This window comes from Engystomops pustulosus, chromosome 2, assembly GCF_040894005.1.
Source record: "Engystomops pustulosus chromosome 2, aEngPut4.maternal, whole genome shotgun sequence".
Classification (NCBI taxonomy): Eukaryota; Metazoa; Chordata; class Amphibia; order Anura; family Leptodactylidae; genus Engystomops; species Engystomops pustulosus.
The window spans coordinates 127,937,247-127,960,958 of NC_092412.1; the positions used below are offsets into that span (position 1 = coordinate 127,937,247).

The 23,712-nt window shown below is 40.6% G+C and overlaps 1 protein-coding gene across 1 annotated transcript; it reads left to right on the forward strand.

Moving 5' to 3' along the window:
- The first annotated feature begins 2,117 nt into the window (after window positions 1-2,117).
- On the forward strand, window positions 2,118-19,241 carry YWHAG (tyrosine 3-monooxygenase/tryptophan 5-monooxygenase activation protein gamma). The gene is made up of 2 exons (XM_072136346.1): window positions 2,118-2,523; window positions 16,445-19,241. Exons 1-2 carry the CDS (start codon window positions 2,437-2,439, stop codon window positions 17,099-17,101), a joined length of 744 nt encoding a protein of 247 aa, XP_071992447.1. The 5' UTR covers window positions 2,118-2,436; the 3' UTR covers window positions 17,102-19,241.
- The last annotated feature ends 4,471 nt before the right edge of the window (window positions 19,242-23,712 follow it).

Sequence of the window (23,712 nt, forward strand, 5' to 3'; positions counted from 1 at the left end):
GCTATAATATATCTGTGTCTGGGTTTGGTTTTTTGATGGGAAAGCAACACACAAAACTTCTAATTTTTTATCTCTTCTCAGAGATGAGCTAGCAGAGGTGTGAATGCTCATACCTCATACAAAGAGACCTCCTGGGGTGATCAGGCCTCAGCTAACACATCCCTTCCTAGTCAGTTGTAAAGAGTAATTGCCAAACTGCCAAATGGAGTCTCATAACTGGAATATACTTTAGTCAGTAATAAAATCAAAACTTAATAGGTTATAGACCAGTGATGGTGAACCTTTTAGAGACTGAGTGCCAAACAACCAAAATCCACTTATTTACCGTGAAGTGCCAACATGGCATTTTAGCAGTAACTTATTGCTATCTGTTCTTCAACATCTTGCAATTGTATTGGCCCCCTGAGGCCACCAATACAGTTGAAAGAAAGAGGGCAAATTCAGCCTATCATTGTAGCTTCTTTCCAGGGTCTCTCTGTACAGGAAGAATTGTGGGTTTAGCAGGATGACCTTCAAAGTTCTTCTGTCAAAACCTTCTCGTTTTTCCTGCAGTTTCTAACAGTCAATGAAGTGTCACTTTAAAATAACGCTGAGGGGAGCATTTCTTAGGTTGCCTGGGACTGCAGGAAGAATCTGTGGATTTTGTCCTGTTTGGTGAACTCTGTCCTGGGGTGATGGCCTGAGTGCCCACAGAAAGGGCTCTGAGTGCCACCTCTGGCACCCGGGCCATAGGTTCACCACCACTGTTATAGACCATTTTAAGGCAGTTTTTTGACCTGTAAAAGGCGCAGCAGACAACTAGACCAAGCCAACTAGACCAAGTAATGGGAGGTGCAAAGTAGTACTCGCCAGACATCTTATAAAGCACCAGATTAATCATCCAGCATCAGACATAGTGATCAATCTGATGTAGCAGAGAACTGCCTAGTTCTACTTTGCAGTGGTCTAAAGATCGACAAGTAAATACATATATCCCAGTGTGTCATACAGGTGACATATGGTACATTTTTGTAGCCATACATGCAGTGCAAAAACTGCCAATACAGCTGTATTTTGCATCCATAGGAAAAATATGTTTATGTGCAAGTGGCTTTAGGTTCCATTCATACATCTGTTTGCTCACCCGGGCTATAGCATGCTGTTTGGTGGAGAAGGGTGGGGGTAAGCGTTCCACACCCCTCCATTCTCCATAGGAAGTTGAGTGGCTGTGCTGCAAATCCAGGCAGGTCCTGCTCTATCCTTGCATCATGTGTTTCTATGGCAGCAGTGAGTTGGATGCCGGCTAGCTCATGACCATTATGTACTGATGTGTGAATGGAGCCTTAGACTGGGTCTAGTGCTGTACTCACAACTTACACTGCCCTAGGCAGGACAGAGAATATGGTTAATTTACACTGGATTACCATCAGGATTTGCAGGTTTCTAAGTAGCTATATGATGAAAGTGTTACAACACATCCATACTGTTGCTGAACAAGGAGATGTGCCCTACCTTGTGCCCCAATTCCTAAAAATCTATTACTGTCAGTTCCTCTATTTATATTTACTTGCGTTTCCACTTTTTCTACAATCCTGCAATCTATATTATTTGACGTTTTTCACAATACTGCAGCTACTAAAAACACACACAAAAACTTATGGTTACACACATCTCCAGATCTTCTAGCGCCTGCTGCTTTGTACGGTAGACCTCAATCTGTCAATTTTGTGTCGTGTGTCCAATCTGGATTGTTTTACAGCCAAAGTTAGGTGTAAACCAGGATCATCGCAATAGTGAAGGATCGGACGTGCATTCGGTTGCATATTTTTATATTGTACAAAACACAACGATACCCTACATCTATTCGTCTGATGTAATCAGCATATAGAAAATTATAAGGAAAAACTGAAGACTGATGTGTTGTGCCTTGCCGGGAATTGTAGTTTTTATTCTAAGGCGTTGTCCTCTACAAACGTCAATACCGCAAGTTTCCAAAAACTACATCTCCCGGGACGCACTGCGGCGGTACCCGAAGCTTTGGCGTTTCGGCTGGAAAGCTGAGAGCCGCCGCCCAGAAGCCTGTAAGCGCCTCTCACAAGCCGTGGAGCCGTCGGCTGCCCTTTTACGGCTGCTGACATCAGCTGTGAGGGAGAAAGGGCGGGAGCGAGTGACATGACGCCATAGGGCGGTTTCACACACGATAGGAGGAGCGAGTAGCGGGGCGGTCCCGGGGCACGCACAGTCAGCGGGGAGTAACCGGCTAGTGGAGGGACCGTTATTCAGCAGCAGCAGCAGAGGACAGGAGGAGCAGCAGAGTGTGCCAGTGTAATATCCAGCCTGCTCTAGTAAGGGCGTAGCTCCCGGCGCCACCACCGCCCTGTCTGTCAGCTCCGCCGCCGCATACACAGCCTAGCCGCTAACAAGCACTTTCCGCCAAACCGAGCCTCTCCGTGCAAGATGGTGGACCGCGAGCAGCTGGTGCAAAAAGCCCGACTGGCTGAACAAGCCGAAAGATACGACGACATGGCGGCTGCCATGAAAGCAGTAAGTGCGGGAGGGTGTGGAGTCCCTTTTCCTATCTCCCGCCACTGAAGTATAGTCAGTGTGCAGCATCTTACGTCAGAAGTGCCACTGTCCCCGCTAGATAAGAGTGCATGTGGCGGGAGTAATGGCACACCTGTGCTCGCCTGTCCCCTGCTCCATCAGCTCTAGGTCTGGACGTGCACCAGAGCAGTGTGGAGGGAGACAAAGCAGCGGTGGGAGGCAGCAGCAGCCCTTCCAGAAGCTTCTGCATTTGTCATATTGCAGAGAAGAGGCTGGACTGTCTGGAGAAGGGAGGGGGGTCGGAAGAGGCAATTGTTTAAATGAATTGAGGGAAACTGCTCTGGATTGCAGGTGCAAGATCCCTTCACCTGAGGGGGCATTTCTTCTTGTAGACTCTGGGCACACGTGCATCATGATGGGAACATTTATTCTATAGATGACCTGTGCCTGGTCTGCATTACAGGGATTTTCCTTCCATATATAAAGAAATATATATATAAATATATAAAGAAGGCTGCTTCATTGCAGTAATATTCACATGTCTGTAGTACTGTCTTCTGGATGTAGGCTGTCCTATATACCGGTGGCGTGCATGCAGAACTATGTCCTTCTCTGCCCTCACGCAGTGAAATTTGTTACCTCACTCATTTCCATAGCAACCAGTGATGTCATTTGGAGACGAAATCTGCATTGCACCTAGGTGGTTGGTACCAGACAGCATCTATGGCTGCTGTCCAAGATATCGCAATGATGAAATCCTTGTAAGCTGCCAGCCCTAATGTAGTCTGGATTTCATGTACATTATTCCACAATAATCTACTTTGTCTGCTTCTCAGTGAAGCTTGCAATCTGTATTGGTTCAGGCTAGGATGCAAATTAACCATGAGAATTGTTACAATATGGCAATTGCCAATGAATCATTTCCTGACTAACCAGATAGATTAGTTAAAGAGATAAAGCAAGTAGTGTTCCTACCACTAGGAATTATAGTATGATTCCATAGTTCTCCATTCATCTGTACAGCAGTTCTGAATTCCCACAGATGTGAATGGTGAACCATGCTTGGGCAACCATGCAACTCGCCAACCAATCCAAATAAGGTACAGGTCCCGGAGGTTGGCGCGCACATCTAAGTCTGCTATTGTAAAACCCTTCTTAAGTAATGCAGTTTTGTAAATAAAAAGTCCTTCAATTTATACTCCCTTTATGGTTCCCACCTAAGTTTGGCTACAAAAAAATCCTTGAAAGAATGGGTCCATCTCTTCAGTAGCAGATATACTCTTGGCCTTGTCCACGGAAAGTGCTTTTGGCGCTGCTTGGTACATACTGATTGCTGGAAACAAGATGGCTGCTTCTGACAACTGCAGTACGGCCTTTTTAAAGAAAACCTTTCATGCAAATTAACCCACTTAAAATAAAGACTTTATTAGAAAGCATTGCCCTTATCCTTAAATGGATCATTTCCATTGCTGCAATGTTACGAAAATCCGCTTGTAAATTTATATGCAACTTAGCTGATGTGAGGGGCGAGTTGCATATAAATTTACTAGCCGATTAGATTGAGTCATGCATATTAAAATTTACTTGCATTGCCCAGCCTCCAGGTTTCTATTTGTTAGCTATCAGGTTAAGATATTCTGCTGTGTGGAACATTGACAGCTCTGTTACATTCTTGGGCTTGTAAGTTTTGTGACCAGGATGATATACATCATCTAAGGTCTATAAGCTATGTCCACCCCATGTATGTTACAGATCACATGAAATCACAGCAGCCTCCATGGAGGATGGAGAGAAGTAGAAGTGTATGGAGGCTGCTGGCGTACACCCCTCTGATGCCAGGTAATATAAGAGTTGTTTTCTTTACAGCCACATTAATTTTTAGTTAAAAGAAGGGTGTTAATTAATAGGGCTCTATAGGAACCTGTCCCTCCATGCCTGTAAACTTAATCAGTTGTCAAAGCTGTATATGACCTGAGAGGTGTCCAATGAAACATTATCATATTCAGCAGTCCAGCCTATTCATGAGTGGGAGGTACAGCCACACCCCCTTTGCCCAATGGACAGCCTGTATAATGTGACACTCCTGGCACTGGCTCCTCAATGTGCTTTCTGGTTCTGGCCGCCACGCCTCCTGCAGCCTTTGCGTGAGAGATTCAACTACTCCAGGTTGAAGCCATGTGTATGGGAGAGCATGTTAGATTCATGTGTAGCTCATTTCTGTGTCTCTCACGTGTATTAGGAGGGAGAGCATGTCAGCAGATAAAGCACTATCAATGCTTTACTATACATTACACACAGACAGGGGCAACAGGGCTGACAGCACTTTCAATCTCCTTTTACATCATAAAGGAGATATAAATTTAGAGTGAATTATATGAATTGACTACATAAAGCCCGGGATGGAATCCTTGTGTGATGACAGAATTGGACCTGATGACAGGTGTCCTTTAAGCTATTTTTGCATGAATATGAGAATTGTAGTATACTTCCTGCATAGGTTTCTAGTTACACTGCCAGAGTTGTGATTTACCAACTGCTAACTAATCACAAATGTTCTGTCAACTTGTGTACTATAAGAGGTGGTAGTTACATTGCCACTAGTTCCTGAACAGGGCGCTCTTTTGTATTATTTAATGTGCATAACATGGAGATTAATTTGCTGTAAGGAACCAAAACGTAAAAAGATGACAAAGAGAACCCACTTGTAAGCCACTTTATTCTTGTGTGCGATGTAAAAGAGGGTGACAAATGCAGCTTAACATGTAACTGATATCATGGTCTCTGTAGCTGCATCTTCTGGCCAACTTCCAATTGGCAGTGAGAAATGCAGTGTCAGGCTGGATTCACACGACCGCAAGGGGTACCTGTATACGGCCGATATACGTTCCCCATAGATGGCAATGGGCGCGCGGCATGTCCTATTTTTTCAGGGCATACGGCGCCGTGCACCATGTATCCCTATGGAAAGGGGCGGGGGTGAGCAGCGCTCTCCCCCTCCTCTCCCCGTGTCCCCGCCGTGCTATGGTACGGTGGGCACCGGTTGTGTGAATCCAGCCTCAGTGTGGAAGTGGGGTAGTCCTGGTTGCTTTGGCAACTGTAGAATACCTAAAGTTAAAAAAAAAAAGTTTTGCACGTTTATTTAACCATTTTAATAAAATGCATGAACATTGCCTTTGAAACTCTTTATAGCTGCCTTTGCTACTTTCTTTCATGTCACACAACCTGCATATTATGACTGGGGGGAAGCTAGAAATGTCCCCACTGTGTTTTTGCTGGGTATTAGTGATTCTGTTTTTAGTGAGATCTTTCACATAAGTGCATCAAAAGTGCTCAGTGTTGGCTTTCCTCCACAAATAGCGTTTGGTAATTTGGCTGAGAGATTTTGGTCTATCGGTAATTTACCAAATCATCATCTTCCATAAGTCCCCCTGTAAAATTTTTTTGCAAACGAACAGGACTTTTTATAGCTTTTAAAAGCTTATTTCCTCTACAAATACATTTTGTTCTATGGGCAGATTTTCCAACCTGTGCTGTGGATCTCTGCACGTCTACCCTGGGCCTTTTGGCTGCTGATTTGTCTATGCTGTCAGTTTATTTGGATGGCTGTTTTGATAGGTTGTGCCATACTCTTTCTATTTATGGATGATGGCATGAAGAATGGCCTGTGAGGTGTGAAGTAAAAAAAAAAACCCTAAAAGGCTTTGCCAAAATGTATTCCAGATGTGTCTGGTTTTTTCATTGATACTGTTTGTTCAGTAATGTTATCTAACAAGCCTCTAAGGCCTTCACAAAATGGCTTTAGTTATACTTAGAATTACTTGCACATAGATGTACTTACTATTTAGATGACTTCTATTAAGACACACTGTGGAAGATTTATCATTGGATTTCTGAGACTTTTTTTTTTTTTTCTTATTAAAAACAGACATAAGAAGCTAAACGAGCACATCTTGACGGGGGGGGGGGGCAGTGTGCTTGGTTTACAATCCATCGTCCTGGTATCCCTAAATTTGTTTCTCTCGTGTATTGTCTTTCATAAAGAAAGGAAAATAGTTTATTTCTTCTGGGTTAGTTTAGGTAATTTGTTTTTAGATGTCATCCAGTAAATCACCGTGTCTAAAGGATCCCTTAAGGATCTTGGATGAAAATGTACGTCCAGGATGGCGGCTAATTTGCCACCTTGGATGTAGAGTTTTTGTTCTCAATGGTGACAGCAATGTGGGACCCCAGCTACATGCAACAGTAACTGGGTTTGCAATAGCCGCTGTCCCAGCGGTTTAACACTTTAGACGCCTATAGGGCTTTTGTGTGTGCCCCCGCTACTATCACGCCACAATGATCCAAATGTACGCTTGTCCCAGGGTGGACCGAGAAATTAACCCCTTAACGCCGAAGCCACTTTTCACCCTCCTGACACGGCCCATTTTTTCAAATCTGACATGTTTCTATTTAAGGGGTTATAACTTTGCAACGCTTTAACATATCCAGTTGATTTCGAGATTGTTTTTTTTTTTTTTTTTTTCGTGACACATTGTACTTCATGTTGGTTGAGAAATTTAAGCAATATGTTTAGTATTTTTTATGAAATAAACGGAAATTTGACGAAAATTTTGAAAAAAACAATGTTTTCCAAATTAAAAATTTTCTACTTTTTGACAGTTGGTCATATCACTAAAATAACTTGATAACAGTTTTCATATGTCTGTTTTAACTTGGCATAATTTTTCAAATATGTTTTCCTTTATTTAGGATGTTAGGAGGCTTATAACTTTAGGTGCAATTTTTCAGATTTTCAAGAAAATCCTCAACCTACTTTTGGAGGGTCAATTTAGTTTGAAGTGACTTTATAAGGCCCACATGACAGAAAACCCCCACAAATGACACCATTTTAGAAAATGCACCCCTCAAAATATTCAAAACAACCTTTGGGAATTTTGTTAACCCTTTGAGCGTTTCATGAGCGTGAAAGATAAATGAAAGTGAAATTAGAGAAATGTAATTTTATCTTACAATATATTCATTGAACACTAAAATTTGCACCTTCACAATGGGTTAAAAAGGAAAATGCATTTTACAATGTGTAGGGCAATTCCTCCTGAGTATGCCAATACCCATTTTGTAGAAAGAATAGAGGAAAAAAAGCACGCAGGGGACGGCGCCTCGGGTGATAACGTTTCAACAGTTTCCAGATAGAGTATTAGCTGATGTTATGCTCACCTTGTTGCCACTTGATATTGAAGCAAGGTATGCCCAACCTGGGGTCCAGTATTAATCCAGAATCGATGCTGGTCCAGGATCGATGGTCCAAATGATAATAGGTTGCAAGACACTAGCCTCCTGGGTGTTTTGGAAGCAGCTCCCAAGACTCAAAATGACCGGTCACCTTATAGATGCCGGTAGAATACAGTGAATATACAGGAAAAGTGAGCTCAATGGCGCGCTATGATAACAACCCAAGGAAGCAAAATATTGTGTCCAAGTTGCAATTTATTGATAAAATCCAATAAAATCAGTAAAATTGTATAGATACATACAGCATACTAAATAAATAATTAATGGTCCTTATTTACGCGTTTCGGGTTCAGAGACCCTTAAAATCAGGCCAAGAATCTAGAATCACTTGTCCTGATTTTGAGAAAGGGTCTCTGAACCCAAAATGCGTAAATAGGACCATTATTTATTTATTAAGTATGCTGTATGTATCTATACAATTTTATTGGATTTTATCAATAAATTGCAACTTGGACACAATATTTTGCTTCCTTGGGTTATCATAGCGCTCAATTGAGCTCACTTTTTTCCTGTATATTCACAATACCCATTTTGTAGCTGTACCCTGCTGTACGGGCACATGGTGGCACTTGGAAGGGAAAGAGCATTGTTTCGTTTTCGAGGGACAAATATGGCTGAAAAAGTTTTCATATGTTAGGAAGCATTTGGAGAGCCCTAATGGTACCAAAACAGAGGAAAGCCCCAACAAGAGACACCATTTTGGAAAGTACACCCCTTTGTAGACTTTAGCAAGGTGTAATATGTGTATTTGCCCCTACGGGTGTTTGCTTCAATTAGGTCCCTAAAAGGAAAAAGATGAAAATTTTCTCAAAAAAGTCACTTACGCCAAATTTTTGTATCCCATAAGGCATCAAAGATGAAACAACCCCAAAAAAGTATAAAATTGCCCCACATATCCAAATAAAATGTTGTATGGGTACGCAGTGAACCTCAGAAGGGAAACAGCGGCGTTCACATGTGTCAGGATACATTTAGAGAGCCCTAGAGGTACCAAAATCCAAAAAGTGACCCTAATTGTTGAATATACAACCCTTGGGGAATTTAGCAAGTTGTAATATGTGGTGTAGTGTAATAGACGTGGTGAAATGAGCATTTAGAACATAGGTGGTTTCCAAATATAATGTGCAATGAAGTCCAAGATGTAAATTGCCATTATTTGTGGAAAGTTCAGTGCCCATTATGTGATGCCCAGTTTGTGCCACTGTAAAATGTCAGCTCTCTGATTAGGAAGCCATGTTTCCTGATGCGAGAGACCCAACATGTGATCCTAAATGCTAGCCAGAAAATACAGCAGGGCTCCGGAATGATAAAACACTTGGAATATAAATAAATAACTTGGAGAATTATAAAGGATCTGCTAACAAATCCAGAGACGTAGAGGGGAAATAGAAAATCTAAATAAAAAACATAAACACGCAAGTGCCCCTAGTTTGCAAACTACATCCCGCAATGAAATAATAGAGGGGAATAGGGAGCAATGTGACCTAACAGTTGTTACAATTATTCATTTTACCAAAATGAATTCACAACAAAGGTTGGATGTGAATTGTGAATGTGTTGCGTATAAGGAGGTGGAATATACAGGGGGACCAACTAACCCATGTATTTATTGTGGCTTGGGGGCAGCAGTTGTGGTACCTTGTACAGGGGTGAGGGTGCTGGATTGTGGTCAGAACAAGGACATTGCTTTTGTCCTTATATTTGACCAACAACATGTTCTGATTGCTGACCTCCTTGATCTCACCCCCTTTCTAACCCATTGCCTAACAAGGGTTCCAGGAGACCTCTCTGGCTTTTGCACACAGTGCTGCCGTGCACTACAGAACCTCTGGAACTGAGGAATTGGAGTAGGGGAACGCTGGGATAAACTTTATCCACATACATGTGGTAACCCTTCTCCAGCAGTGGATGCACAGATCGGTTGCTCAGAGCTCTCTGGGAGATGGCATGCCACCAGACATGGCCCCTACCACTTATGGTTGGTGCTGTCCTAGACAGGAACAATTATCGCCAAGTGTTGCTCTTATTCAACCCGAATATTGCTGCTATTGGCTGGACAAAATTGACAGAGGGGGGGCAGCAAAACCCCTCTGGACCGAAAGGCAAAATTGGTGGCTGTCGGGAACAGCCGCCACCTTGCCCCGATCACTGTGTCTGAACCGTGTTGGCAAGTCTCTTCCTGCTGCACCGTTCTATTACATTGGGATGGGGTTTATAGGCTATACAATCTTTATTTATTTTGGCAATTTAGACAAATAGGGGCTTATTTTTTTGCATGACGGGATGCACTGTAAAAAAAACCCTTCATTTTAGTGTGTTTTTAACTTATTGAAGCAATTTTATTAACTCGTGTGGAGGAAAATAAAATCATCAATTCTTGTTTTGGATTTTTAGCATTTTTTGGGGGGGGGTGTTCACTATAGCATAACAATAATATATTATCTTCTACGGATCACTACGATTACGGTGATACCTCATTTATATAGTTTTTTTTTTTTTATGTTTGTGCAATTTTATTGAAGGAAAACTAGAATAGAGAAAATTGCATTTGTTTTAGTATCGCCATTTTTACAGCGGTAAACTTTAGTAATTTTTGGTTGATGGAGATGGTGGTGAGCTTATTTTTTGTGTGACAAGTTGCTCTTTTCAGTGGTATCATTTTGGTGCTTGTTCAATTACCGTATATTCCGGCGTATAAGACGACCTGGTGTATAAGACGACCCCCCTACTTTCCTGTTTAAAATATAGAGTTTAAGATATATTCGCCGTATAAGACTACCCCTTTTACAACGCATACAAAACACCGGTAAAAATGTAAAAAAAAAAAAAAAGATTTTTAATTTAACATGGTCCTTTTTTTAATGTAAATTCTTATGACATGCAGGTATATAGCAGGAAAACTGTCGCTCGTAAACATAAGGCATACAACAACAACATTACCATTACAGCACAGCCCCCAGTAGTATACAGCACTGCCCAGCATTAATAGAAAATAAATTTATTTACTCGCCCTCCGGTGGCCCCGACCTGCAGCGCTGCTCCCCCGATGTCCGCGTGGGTCCTCTTCTGGCTTCAGCGCCCATCTTCTGTCTTCACTAACTTCGTGCCGGGCGCCGCCATTGTTCTCCCCTGGACGGCGCCTAGTATGACGCGCCGCTGCTGACGTCATACTAGGCGCCGCCCCGGGGAAAAGCATGGCGGCGCCCAGCAGAAGAAAGAAGACTGCGCGGAAGACGATCCGCGCGGACATCGGAGCCAACGGAGGGTGAGTATGCACCCCGATGTCTTTTTGAGGCTGCCGGCAGCCATCGCTGTGCAAACACCCGCGATCGGTGCTAGCAGCAAAGACTTACCGGCTATGGAGAGGGCTCAGCCCGTGAGCCCTCTCCAAGCACCGGGACCCGCCGTATAAGACGACCCCAGAGAAGACAGAAGATTTTTCTGTCTTCAAAAGTCTTATACGCCGGTATATACAGTATGATTTATTGTACAGATGGTTACAGACTCAGGGATACCAAATAAGTGGGTTTTTTTTTTTTTACTGTTACAGACATCTTGGCTTGAACAAGTGAACTCTTTTACAGGTTACACAGTGCAATACAGATTGTAGGGGTTAACACCCGCGATCTGAGAAATCTCCGATTGCGGTTGTTAGAGGCACCGCGATAGCCGACAATTTTGCGGAAACGCACCTCCCGCGATGCAGTACTATTACGTCAAATGTCGGGAAGGGGTTACAAATTACAGTGTATACTCGTGTATAAGCCGAGTTGTTCAGCACAAAAAATGTGCACTCAACTGGTTAAAACTTCCCTATAGAACCTCCATTTTGTTTTGATTTCATGTTTGACGCTTAATCCCTTAGTGATGTGGCCTGAAAAGTCTGCAGTGACCGGGCATTTTTAATGAATTTTTTTGTGCACCGGTTCAAGGGCTTCATTTTAGTAGGTCTGTAGATATTGATGAGATTTTATTAACTCTTGAACGTATGGAGGGAAAGAAAATCAATTGTGGTTTCCTTTCTTTTAGCACGTTTTTGCAAAAACGTTAGGTTTTTTTATGTTCACCGTACCATAAAAATATCATTATCTTTATTCTATAGATCACTACGCTGATGCCACATTTTATGTGTATATGTGTGTGTATATATGTGTGTATTTTTTTGGTATCGCCATTTTTTTTTGTGTTGAGTTGTCCTTTTCAGTGGTACTATTCTAGTTCGCAACTTTTTTTTATCAGTTTTTGGAACATTTTTGTGAAGGGAATTTATGAAAAATGTACACTTGACAATTTTTTTGGGGATTCGTTTTTACGGCTTTCACCGTGCGGGTCGAATAATGTTACTGATTTATTGTACAGACTGTTATGGATGCAGAAAAACCAAATATGTGGGTATTTTGTACTTTATTTGGTATGTATAGGAAATGTTGGTGTTTAGGGGACTTTCTCTTCATTTAATTGTTTTTATCAAAGTGTTTTTACTAAGTGTAACTTTTACTTTTTTTAAAAGTAAAGGGGTTAACACCTGCGTTCTCCGATCGTGGGTGTTAGAGGCAGGTCTTGGCTATAATATACAACTGACACCCGCAGCTTCTGTTGCTGGCTCCGTTCAGGAGCTGGTGCCAGAAGCTTGATGTGACAGTACTGCAAAATGCAGGAATGAATGCACTGCCCGCCATGCAGTACTATTATGTTAAATGTTTGGAAGGGGTAAAAAAATTTATTTAAATAAAAATTAAAATCACGCCCCCCCCCCCCCCCTTCCCTAGAAGTCATATAAATGTAATTAAACAGTAAAAATCATAAACAAGTTCTGACATTTTGGGACGCAGAAATTCCTAACTATCAAAAATGTAGTAATTTTTTTCCTGCTTTAAGCCTCCCAATGGAAAGTCAAAAATGGCACTTTTTTTGCTATTTTATAAAAAATATAAAACCTACCATAACTGATCAAAAGGTTGTACAGTCCTAAAAATGGAAGCATTGTAAACTTCATCAAAAATTGCTAATAATGACACCACCCACAGCTCCGTACAGCAAAGTATGAAAAAGTTATTGGCACCAGAAGATTGGGGGGGGGGGGGGATTGTTTTTTTGCGGGAGGTTTACATTTTTGTAAATGTATGAAAACGTAAAACCTATATAAATTTGGTATCCCCGTGATTCCACCAACCCAGAGAATAAAGTACATGACGTTTGGGGTGCACAGTGAAAGCCATAAAATACAAGCCCACAAGAAAACGGCACAAAAGCGTCTTTTTCAATTCACTTGGAATTTTTTTCCTGCTTCTTTGTACACGGCATGGAATTTAAAATACCATCACTATGAAGTTCAATTTGTTATGCAGAAAACAAGCTATCACACCGCTCTCTACATGGAAATATGAAAGTTATAGATTTTTGAAGGAGGGGAGTGAAAAATGGAAATGCAAAAACAAAAATGGCCTGGTCATTAAGGGGTTAAATGTTGATTCCTGCAGTCCAATCCTTATTTTGTTAGGTTCCCGATTCTGAAACCCTTGGTACCCCAGAAATATCTGAGAACACATTAATAGACAAGGAGATGAGTTCTTTGGTCTTCGACAGGGCTGGCTCTGAAGTATAGTTTATACATATTCATAAGTGGCCTTTTTAATCACATGAGATATGTGGGAGCATCGATTGGGGGTGTTAACCCCTTGATTGCAGCTGGCATTTCAAAGATACCTCCACCCTTTTGGTTGACATCACGGCCAGCAACAATCTCATCGGGGAGCGGCAATTGGTTGTCAGATCCAAGGCTACATGGTTTCTAAAGATTTGTTACAATGAGCCCTATGCAAAAAAAACATCTAGGGTTAAAGTACCCTCGAGGGTCTAAAAAAAAAAAATTTCAACCCCCCCCCCCTTTTCCCTAGAACTGATATAAAATGCAATAAACAGTATATATCAGAAATGCTTTGGGTATCGCCGCGTTCCAAAAAGCCCAATCTATCAAAATATAAAAAAACGTTATTGCCAGCAGTGAACCACATAACAGAAAATATCGCCCAAATGTCCAAAATGCTAATTTTACATATTAAAAAAATGTAATAGAAAGTGATCAAAAGTTCGCACAGCCCTCAGAATAGTAGCAATGAAAGCTCATCTTTCATAAAATGGCACCTCACACAGCTCTGTACACCAAAAGTATGAAAGTTTTTAGCAAAGATGACGAAACAAATTTTTTTTTTCCGTACACTGTTTTAACTTGTGAAAATGTATTAAAACAATAAAGAAGAACAAACGAAGGTAAGCTCCAGCGAGGATCCAAAAATGTGGGAAGTCAAGAAAAAATATATGAAAAAATCAAAAAATTGGAAGCATAAAAACTAACTTTTAATTCATAAGGTTAAAAAACCATGTGCACATGGGAAAGAAAAAAGCCATGACGCGTTTCGGAAGTCAATCCTTAGTCATTCACGCCAGTATGACTAAGATGTACCTGCCTTCTGGCACCCTTCAGGTGACTCTGAGGGGGCACACCAGTAGTGTCCTTGGCTTATAATTCCTGATCATGGTAGTAGATGTCCTTTTAAAGGCTATTCTCTGCTTTTATTTTACTCCTGACTCTGGGAGTGTGTACATCATATCATTCCACCAAAACCAGAATTCATTGTTCACTCCTAGCAGCCAACCTCTGTAGCCGAAAACGCCTTTTCAACCCCCTTTGCTTTCCTCCAGAGCAGAGTTAGAAGGGAGTGACAAAGTCCAAGTAATTGTCTAAACCACAAGACATTGGCTGATGTTGAAGAATGGGAAGTGGATGTCGTCATGTGACTAGAGTTCAAGGCTCAGCTATGCTGCATCATTGGAAGTAATTCACAAAGCCGCTCACTTCGGAGTATATGGTTGATGAGTTTTGACCATTCCTAGCTTCCCTTTCACGACCCGTGACGTAATAGCACGTCATGGGCCGGCTGCGGGTGCATGTAGAGGGCTCACGGGCTGAGCCCTCTCCATAGCCCTCGCTTTCCCTACAACTGATAAACCGTAAAAATCATAAACTCATCAGGCATCCAAAAATGCCGACCTATCAAAATGTAATAACGTTTTTTTCACTATGTTTAACCCTATAATAGTGTCCGAATTTGAAAAGGGTACTTTTTTGCCATTATGGGAAAATATTAAAAATTCAATAAAAAGTGATCAGAAGGTCGTACAGCCCTTCGCACCACCCACATCCCCTACACCAAAGTTTGAAAAAGTTATTAGAGCTTGAAATGGCAAAATCTTACAAAGATTAAAAACTCCTGTACAAATTTAAGTGTGTGAAAACGTTATAAAACCTATACAAATTTGGTATTCCCATAATCGAAACGACCCAAAAAATAAAGTAGACATTTGTGGCGCACAGTAAAATCCAAGCCCACAAGAAAACAGCACAAATTAGTTTTTTCACCAATTTCACTGCATTTGGAATTTTTTTTCCAGCTTCCCAGTATATGGCATGGAATAATAAATACCATCACTATGAAGTGCAGTTTGTTACGCAGAAAACAAGCTGTCACAGAGCTCTTTACGTGTAAAATAAAAAGTTTGATTGATTGTGGGGAGTGAAAAATAGAAATTAAAAAAACAAAAAAGGGCCATGTCCTTAAAGGGTTTGCCTATCACCAGGGATCTCATTTTCACTAAAGACAGTTTACAGAAGCCCATTACAACTGGCTTGCAAAGATATCTTTCCCCCCTGACAGAAGCCTGTTCCAAATCCCAGGTTTGTTTTGGTTTGGCTGCATTAAAAAAAATATATATATATTGCTGCGTCTGTGCTGCTTATTCACTTTCAGCCCTCACCTTTGTGCTCCTGTACATCTCTTCCATCCTGCCCTTTCACTCACACAAGGACAGAGCTCATTGCTTGGTGAGCTGACATTTAAAAAAACAAAACTTCTTTGTAATGCAGCCAAAACAAACCTGAAACTCAACAGGATTCTGCTCGGGTGTTAGGTAAGTTAAAATGCACAATTATATTGTAATGCAAATGCTTAGAAAAGGCAGAAAGACCTATTTGCAATCCAGGTGTAATGAGCTGTAATGGGCTTCTGCAACCTGCCTTTAGTGAAAATGAGATTCCTGGTGACAGGTTCCCATTAGTTTTTTGATCCATATTTTATATGTACGCTATGCCTCCTTATTTGGCCTTTTTCTGTGTTGGTTGCATGGAGGGCACTGTGACATGGCTGTTAATTGAGGGACATGTGACAACTACGCTAAAGGACCACAGCACTGCTTCAGACTTGCAAAAAATACAGTTTCTTAGATTTCCTCACCGGATCTCAGCTTGTACCAGTAGGTGAGTGGCAGTGGCAAAGTATATAGGGTTAACTTCTATACCTGTTCCAAGAACAAACTTGAAATTTAATGCAGCTAAGGCCATCTTGTGCAAAGCAGTTTGTTAACCCTTGTTGGCAATTTAATCACCATCACTTTGCTTATCCTTTTACACCAGGTGATCAAGTACATTCTTTTAACCAACTGATTTTAGTTTGGTTTTTGCCAGTTATTGCATACATCAGCCCTATTGGCAGTTATTTGGGTACATGCATTCTCTAATAGTTTTTACAGATTTATGAGTGTTTGTTGCTCATTGTTTCTTTTCTTTATCCAGGTAACAGAATTAAATGAGCCACTCTCAAATGAAGAAAGAAATTTGTTGTCTGTTGCATACAAGAATGTTGTTGGAGCGCGCAGGTCTTCCTGGAGGGTAATAAGCAGTATTGAGCAGAAGACCTCAGCTGATGGCAATGAAAAGAAAATAGAGATGGTGCGTGCATATCGTGAAAAAATTGAAAAGGAATTAGAAGCAGTGTGCCAAGATGTATTGAGCCTTTTGGATAACTTCCTTATCAAAAATTGCAGTGAAACGCAGTATGAAAGCAAAGTATTTTATCTAAAAATGAAGGGAGATTATTATCGATACCTGGCTGAGGTTGCAACTGGTGAAAAGCGAGCAGCGGTTGTGGAGTCATCAGAGAAAGCTTACAGTGAAGCCCATGAGATCAGCAAAGAACACATGCAGCCCACTCATCCCATCAGGCTGGGTTTGGCTCTTAACTACTCCGTGTTCTACTATGAGATCCAAAATGCACCAGAACAGGCTTGCCATCTGGCGAAGACTGCATTCGATGATGCCATTGCAGAGCTGGATACCCTGAATGAGGACTCCTACAAGGACTCTACACTTATCATGCAACTCCTACGTGACAACCTAACACTCTGGACAAGTGACCAGCAAGATGATGATGGAGGAGAAGGCAACAATTAAAACCTCATGATGGACTGGCAGCCGCACGCTGATGCTACTACCGCAGTCTTTATTTTTTTTCCCACAAGTGGGGGGTTGAGGGTGGGGGAGGGATGGAAGGGACCACCTCCCCAGGGAAAGACCCTACCACCTGTCTTTGATTGCCTCTTCGACATTTTGCCAAAACACCACGAGTGGAAAGTTAGACTGGCTGTGCTAGTATGGAATGGCAGTCAAACACTGGCACATGGACTGTTCTGTAGTCAATAAAAGTGGAGCTGTTTTTTAATTTTAAGTTATCGCTAGACATATTTAGAAAGAGATTTAAGAGTAGGAATAACTTGAATGGAATGCCTTTTTAAATAGTTTTGTGGTTCCAGTAAGTTATTTTATATTTATAATATTGGCTGTATGCACGTCTTAACCTTCATGCTACAGTATATGCATATTTATTTAATGTGAGTCTTGTGCACTGCACATTCACCTTTTGACTTAATGCCCAGTTCTTTAGCCACTGCCTGCCAGTATTCATGACCATGTACTCCATAGTTTAACATGAAAACTTGCCAGTACTTTAGTAATGCAACTGATGAAAATTATGGTTCCCACCTTGTAAGGAAAAAAATGTATCCAATCTGTGGCAGTGGATAACCAATTAAACTATCAGAACAACTCTACTGTATAATTGTAAGTGACCTTTACACATATTGGCTCAACCACCAACCAAAAATAATCATAGTTTTACACCTAAGCAATCTTTTTTTAAGTTCAATATCAACTTGCTTTCTAGCAGTTAAAATATTGAAGTACATAGATATTTAGCAGTAAAGTGGTTCAATAAAGACCAATATACAGCCCTGAACACCACTGAAAAATCTGAGTCCTGAGAAGGAACTGAAATACCCTTTTGTGACACCCTACACTTGCTTTGAAGTTATATTTATGGCACATGTATATACATGTATGGCATGTGTTTAATAGTGTAATCCCAAATTAAAGGTCCTGCTTAATTTTATGACTGGTTTGATAAGCATAACCAAAGTTCTAAACGTTCTAGTTTAGAAATATTTACTTGGAACAGTATACAAAAATATTTCTTTTCAGATTTCATTTAAGCCATAGGTAATTAATTACGTCTCTTGCTTCATGTAGCAACGCTAAAGTGACGTGTTCAAAATTAGGCAAATCCCTAGCAGAATTCTATTTTCTTAATGGGTTAGAAAACGCATGAGACATTCCCCCTCACCACTGTCCAGTACTCAGTGTTACATTTGTGTCCAGCGTAGAAGTGATTTACTGGAATTACATGAACTATTTTATTTATTTAAAATTTTCTTGGCTGCTATGAAACCTAAAAGATCTTATGAGGGCTCCAAAGCTAAGAATGATGAATAGGTTCTAAGCAGCACTTTTTTTTTTTTTTATATATGCACTTGCCTATATAACAGTTTCTCCAATGAAATTACTACCGCTGCATTAATCTCAATACAATATTGTGCATGCTAGTGTTGTATTTCTATAACGTAGCTTGAAATTAAATTATACAGTAGGTGTTATGTATTCCTATGGCAAGCCAACTCGTCTTTAATTTTACTGCCTTTATTTTCAACAAGCAAAAACAATGTTCTCCATTGGAAAGTGAGGGTTTAAAGGGTAGACTATGATCTACAGAGCTGTAATAGTTAAATATTGGTATGTAATGGATGTTGCTATTGTGACATGCAAATATATCATTTTGATCTTAAAAGAAAAACTTGTGAAAAAAAATGAAAAAAAAGAAAAATGAAATAAAAATTGGTTAGATGGGGAGCGGGAGGGAACATAAACACCAGTTTTAGTCTAACCTCAATGTCTGGTGTTGGTTATGGTGAAATTCTAATTATCAATGTGTAGGAAAATTACTGTTTTTGAGTAAGCCTTTGTTTTGTGCTTCTCTATCATCGTAATGCAGTGAGTTATTTAAGGTCTGATCAGTGAATTGTCATTTTTACTTTTCCACTTTTCTTTTTAAACACTCGGTGTTTCAGTTCAATCATTTTCCCATTTTATTTTTATTTTGGCACATGGACCATTTCTAGCATTTTTCCTCAGTGATGGAATATCATGAATGTGATTCATTATGTAACTGTCGCACATTGAGCAAATAAACTTACAGATCTGATGTGGGTGCTGCTTAAAAATGTGTGGCGTTTTTTGTTTTCTCTCCCATTGAGTCATAGCCAATCCAGAGGACAGCTGGTCCTATTCTGGGTAGGCATATCTTTGCTTTTGGGGCTTTTTTGGACATCAGTCTGAGGCTCCCATCAAACCACATTAATTGAAGTCCCATTTACCAAGGCTGATTTTGTTGTTGATTTGGTTCTGCATGAAAAAAATGCACACCGAAGCATAAAAATGTTATGCACTGCCAACCTAATGCCCAGTGCATGAGTGTTGAATAATTGCATTATTGATATTGCCTTCTCTCTGCAATTTGCCTTTGCCTGTGTAAATGTCTTTTAAACAAGTACCGTTTACGCTGACCATATCAAAAGGGCTTTAGTATAATGGCTACTGTTTTACCCTACTGTATGTATAGGAGAAGGTATAGAGGAGCTTTTTATGCTAATAGGTAAAAAAAAAAGCATGCTTACCTCCCCCCCCACCCAATTTCTTTACACCTTCCTCTCATGACTTATCCTTATTCTTCGTACCACCTTGTGTAATATTATGTACCTAAAAATATGCCTCCAGCGGCTAAGTGTGGTGACAGGTTTGCTTTAAAGAAGCAAATTGAAACCAAATTACCTGATTACCGTATAAGCCGAGGCCCCTAATTTTACCACAAAAACCTGGGAAAACCTATTGACTCAACTATAACCCGAGGGTGGGAAATGCATTGGTCACAACCTCTCCATTATATAGCCCGCCAGACCCTGCCCTATAGTATATAGCCAGCAGTGGGGGAAGCCGGAAAGGTGAGTTTTGAGCTAGAGAGATAGATACCCAAGTTTGGATTTTCAGCACACTTTTTTTTGTGCTGAAAAACTAGGCTTAACTATTTATTAATGCATTGGAGTGTAGCATGCTTCCTGTAAAATAGACAGGTAATGTATTTTGCAGACTATAAGATGCGCTTTTTAGTAAGAAAAAAAAAACCTTGCTAAAAAGTGCCTGCGTCTTATAGCCAGAAGTTCAGGGGAATCAAGCGCCGTCGGACCCTCCTGACCGCTGTAATTGAGATCGGATGATTTCCTCACACAGCACTTCACATGATCTCATGCTGCTGGGACCTTGGAGCAGAGAAGCTAAGGGCTGGGATAGGGTAAAAAAAAGATGGGTTTTCTGTGTAGGGCATTCCCTAGTCCCGGTCCCTGTGTGTCAGAGATAGGAGTGCTGAGTGTGTTCCTATAACTGTGTGTGAGAATGCATGAATTTAGCGATGGTGTGCGACCAACAGGAATATTTTATACAAGGAAAAATACAGAATCTGCCAAACGTGGGTAATTGTGGATATAGGGTGTATAATTAGACCTGGTGTTCGTTGAATACAGCATGCTTTCTGAATTTGCTTTTAACACTGTAAAGGAAATCTAACATAATCACCTCTACTCTTCTTCCCTTTGATCCTGGCACTAGTCATCTTTAATCTTGACACGCCTGACAGAAAAATTATTTAAAAAAAAAAAAATGCAGCATGGGGACACAATGTACAGCATCCTCGGCCTCGCTCTTGACTTTTTACACTGACCATTGCTAAATTATATGAGCTCAAACTGCAATAAAATTGTAAAGTATGGGGGTTAAAAGGATTTTTGTTTAAACATGACTAGGGCATTAAAATTTGAACTTTCTTCCATTGGCAAACACTTTTAAATAAAGTAAAATTAAAGTGGTTTTCCTTTTAACTACATCCAATAATAAAGAAATATGTCACGGATTAATAGATTCTTTATTCAATGCTAATAATACAAAAGACTACAAACTAAGTGAATAAAATGAATTAAAACTTGCCAAAATTACATCTAGGGAAAGCACAACATTGATAGTGTGTGCAAACCTAGAAGTCCAGCTCCCCCAACCTGGACAATGGCCATAGAAACAGAATAAACAATTGTGCATATTTTTTCAGGGCATTCATGGAATATCACAGTGCAGGTGCTCAAAAACGCATCCTATCTTCAATAATCAATCCACCATTCACAATGAAGGCCCTGAGCAATACAATCAATTACCTTACAAAGCAGTTGGGGCAAAAATCTCACATTTCTCATTTACTTTGAGTAGTGCTCGTCCTAAATTTCTTGATTTCCTTTAACTACACATGATGGATCTGTCTTAGTGGTGTTAAGGATATATGAAGAATGTGCAAGAGTCATTGCATGTGGAATTTTTTTTTTCCCCCATACATTGTATGGAATGTTAAATTTGCCACTAGGAAGTAGAATTTGTCATGTGATAAGAGCTATTTCTAGATAATTTCAATTGTGGGTTTTAACCCCCTTATATGCTCTCAAGAAGCCCTGTCATCATTTACTTGAGTATAAGGCAAGTTTTTCATCACAAGCTTATATTCAAGTCAATTAAAAAAAAAACAACACTTTACTCGCCTTTCCAACACTCCCGAACGCCCCCTGTCTGCGCAGATTGATACAGAGCCAGAGAAATAAGAATAGTGGGGAGCTCGGAAAGGTGAGTACAGTGTTTTGCTTTTTTTTTTTTTTCTTTTCCCCCCTCCTTCAATAGGCTATGCATACCTTGATAGGGCGCTGAAAGGCTATATACTGGGACTGAATTGCTATATGCAGTGGGCAGGGGCTAGCTGTCTATATACTGTGATGGAGGCTGTGATAAATGCACCCTAGACTTATACCCGAGTCAATAGGTTTTCCCAGTTTCAGTGTTCAAATTGGGTACCTCAGCTTGTACGTGAATATATATGGTATGGCTCTGGAAAGATTGCAAAAACATTAATGAACAGCCCCTCTCCCCAAAAAATACTAAAATTCTAAATCAGAATTGATATATATATCCTGTGCAGTGTGACAATGCAAATCTAGAAAACCGCCATATCCTTTAGTGCACGACTGGCTGCAGCATAGCTTGGAAGGCATAAGGAATTTATATGCTTGGCAAATGAAAATGGGGACTACAGGTAACGCAGATGGTAAAAGCACAAAAATGAATCCCCCTGAACACACCCTGATCATGGGGTAAGTTGCAAAATGGTGTGGGGTTTGCTGCACCCAGTGGGCTACTCTGCAAAGCTTATATTACCTATTTTCTACACCTTCACTTTTGGAAGATAATGTCAAATCAATGGGTTTATTATCCTATTTCTTGAGGGGTATAATTTCCATAATGGGGTCACTTACCGAGGATTCCACTCTATAGGAACATCAATGGCTCTACAAAAGCAGAATGGTGTCCAAAACAGTCTAAAGCTTCTTCACAAAAGTCACATAGGACTCCTGTACTTTCACTAAGCTGTTTATACCCAAATATATGACATTGTGGTACTTGCAATAATCTACTTTTATGTCCTATGTAGGTATAAACCGTTTTTTGGGCACACCGCACAGAAAGAAATGGGTACTTTTTGGCCTCTGCTAAACTGCTCCCACATGGCCACATTAAATTGAATGGTATCATCCTCCTTGCTAGAGGAATATACATTATTAAGACTGCATTCAGATGAACGTATGCCCGCTCGGCTACGGCCGTGCAGGCATGCATCCTTCGTGATGGAGAGGAGGAAGGGTGGCCCCTCCCCTCTCCTCTCCATAGGGATGCATGGCGTACGGGCCATAACACAGGTAAAGAGAGGACATGTCGCACGTGTGCTTCCGGCCATACACATACGTTCCCTATACGTTTGTGTGAATGTAACCTTTATGTTTTGAACAGCTTTCTTAAAATGCAAAGTGAAGCCTCCTGTCTTTTACCTCATCAGTCAGACATTCCAGTCCATAAAATGGCTGCAGGTCATGTGATCTCTAACTGGCGATTGTTCATAGACAGCGATCACATGACCCTCCATCTGCAGCCATTTTATGGACAGGAACTGATACAGGATGTGTATTGGAAAATTGTATAACTTTTTATTATTCAAGCAATATCAATTATTTGCTGAAAGTGGACAACCCCTTTAAAGAATATCCTTTATCAAAGCAGATATCACAACCTTATTTTCTTGTGGATGTAGAGCCTGGTATGATATTTGTTTCAAAGTAATAGAGCAAACTAATTTTAAGAATTGATCTATATTCTTTCCTCAGTGATCAATAATTTAGTCTCCACAATGGAGATTTATTAAGCATTGGCACTTCGTGCATGCTGGCCTATCCAGCACCGCTGAATAGATCGGGATGCAGGAGCCCTGTCTGGCATAGAATTGCACAATAGCGTAATAACCTGTAACTAACCTGTGCAGCAGTACACAAGGCATTGCAATCATTTCAGGGCTTGTACAAAGCCTGATAAATATCCAACCCCCCCCCCCCCCCCCCATGTGTCTGATTTTATAACGGACTAGAGGTTTTTGAAAAATAAGAATATACCAAGAAATTCTGATCCCGTAACACGTAGGTTGTTTTTTTTTGTTATAAAACCTGACGTGGACGGACTTTTTAAATATTCTATTAACTATCTTT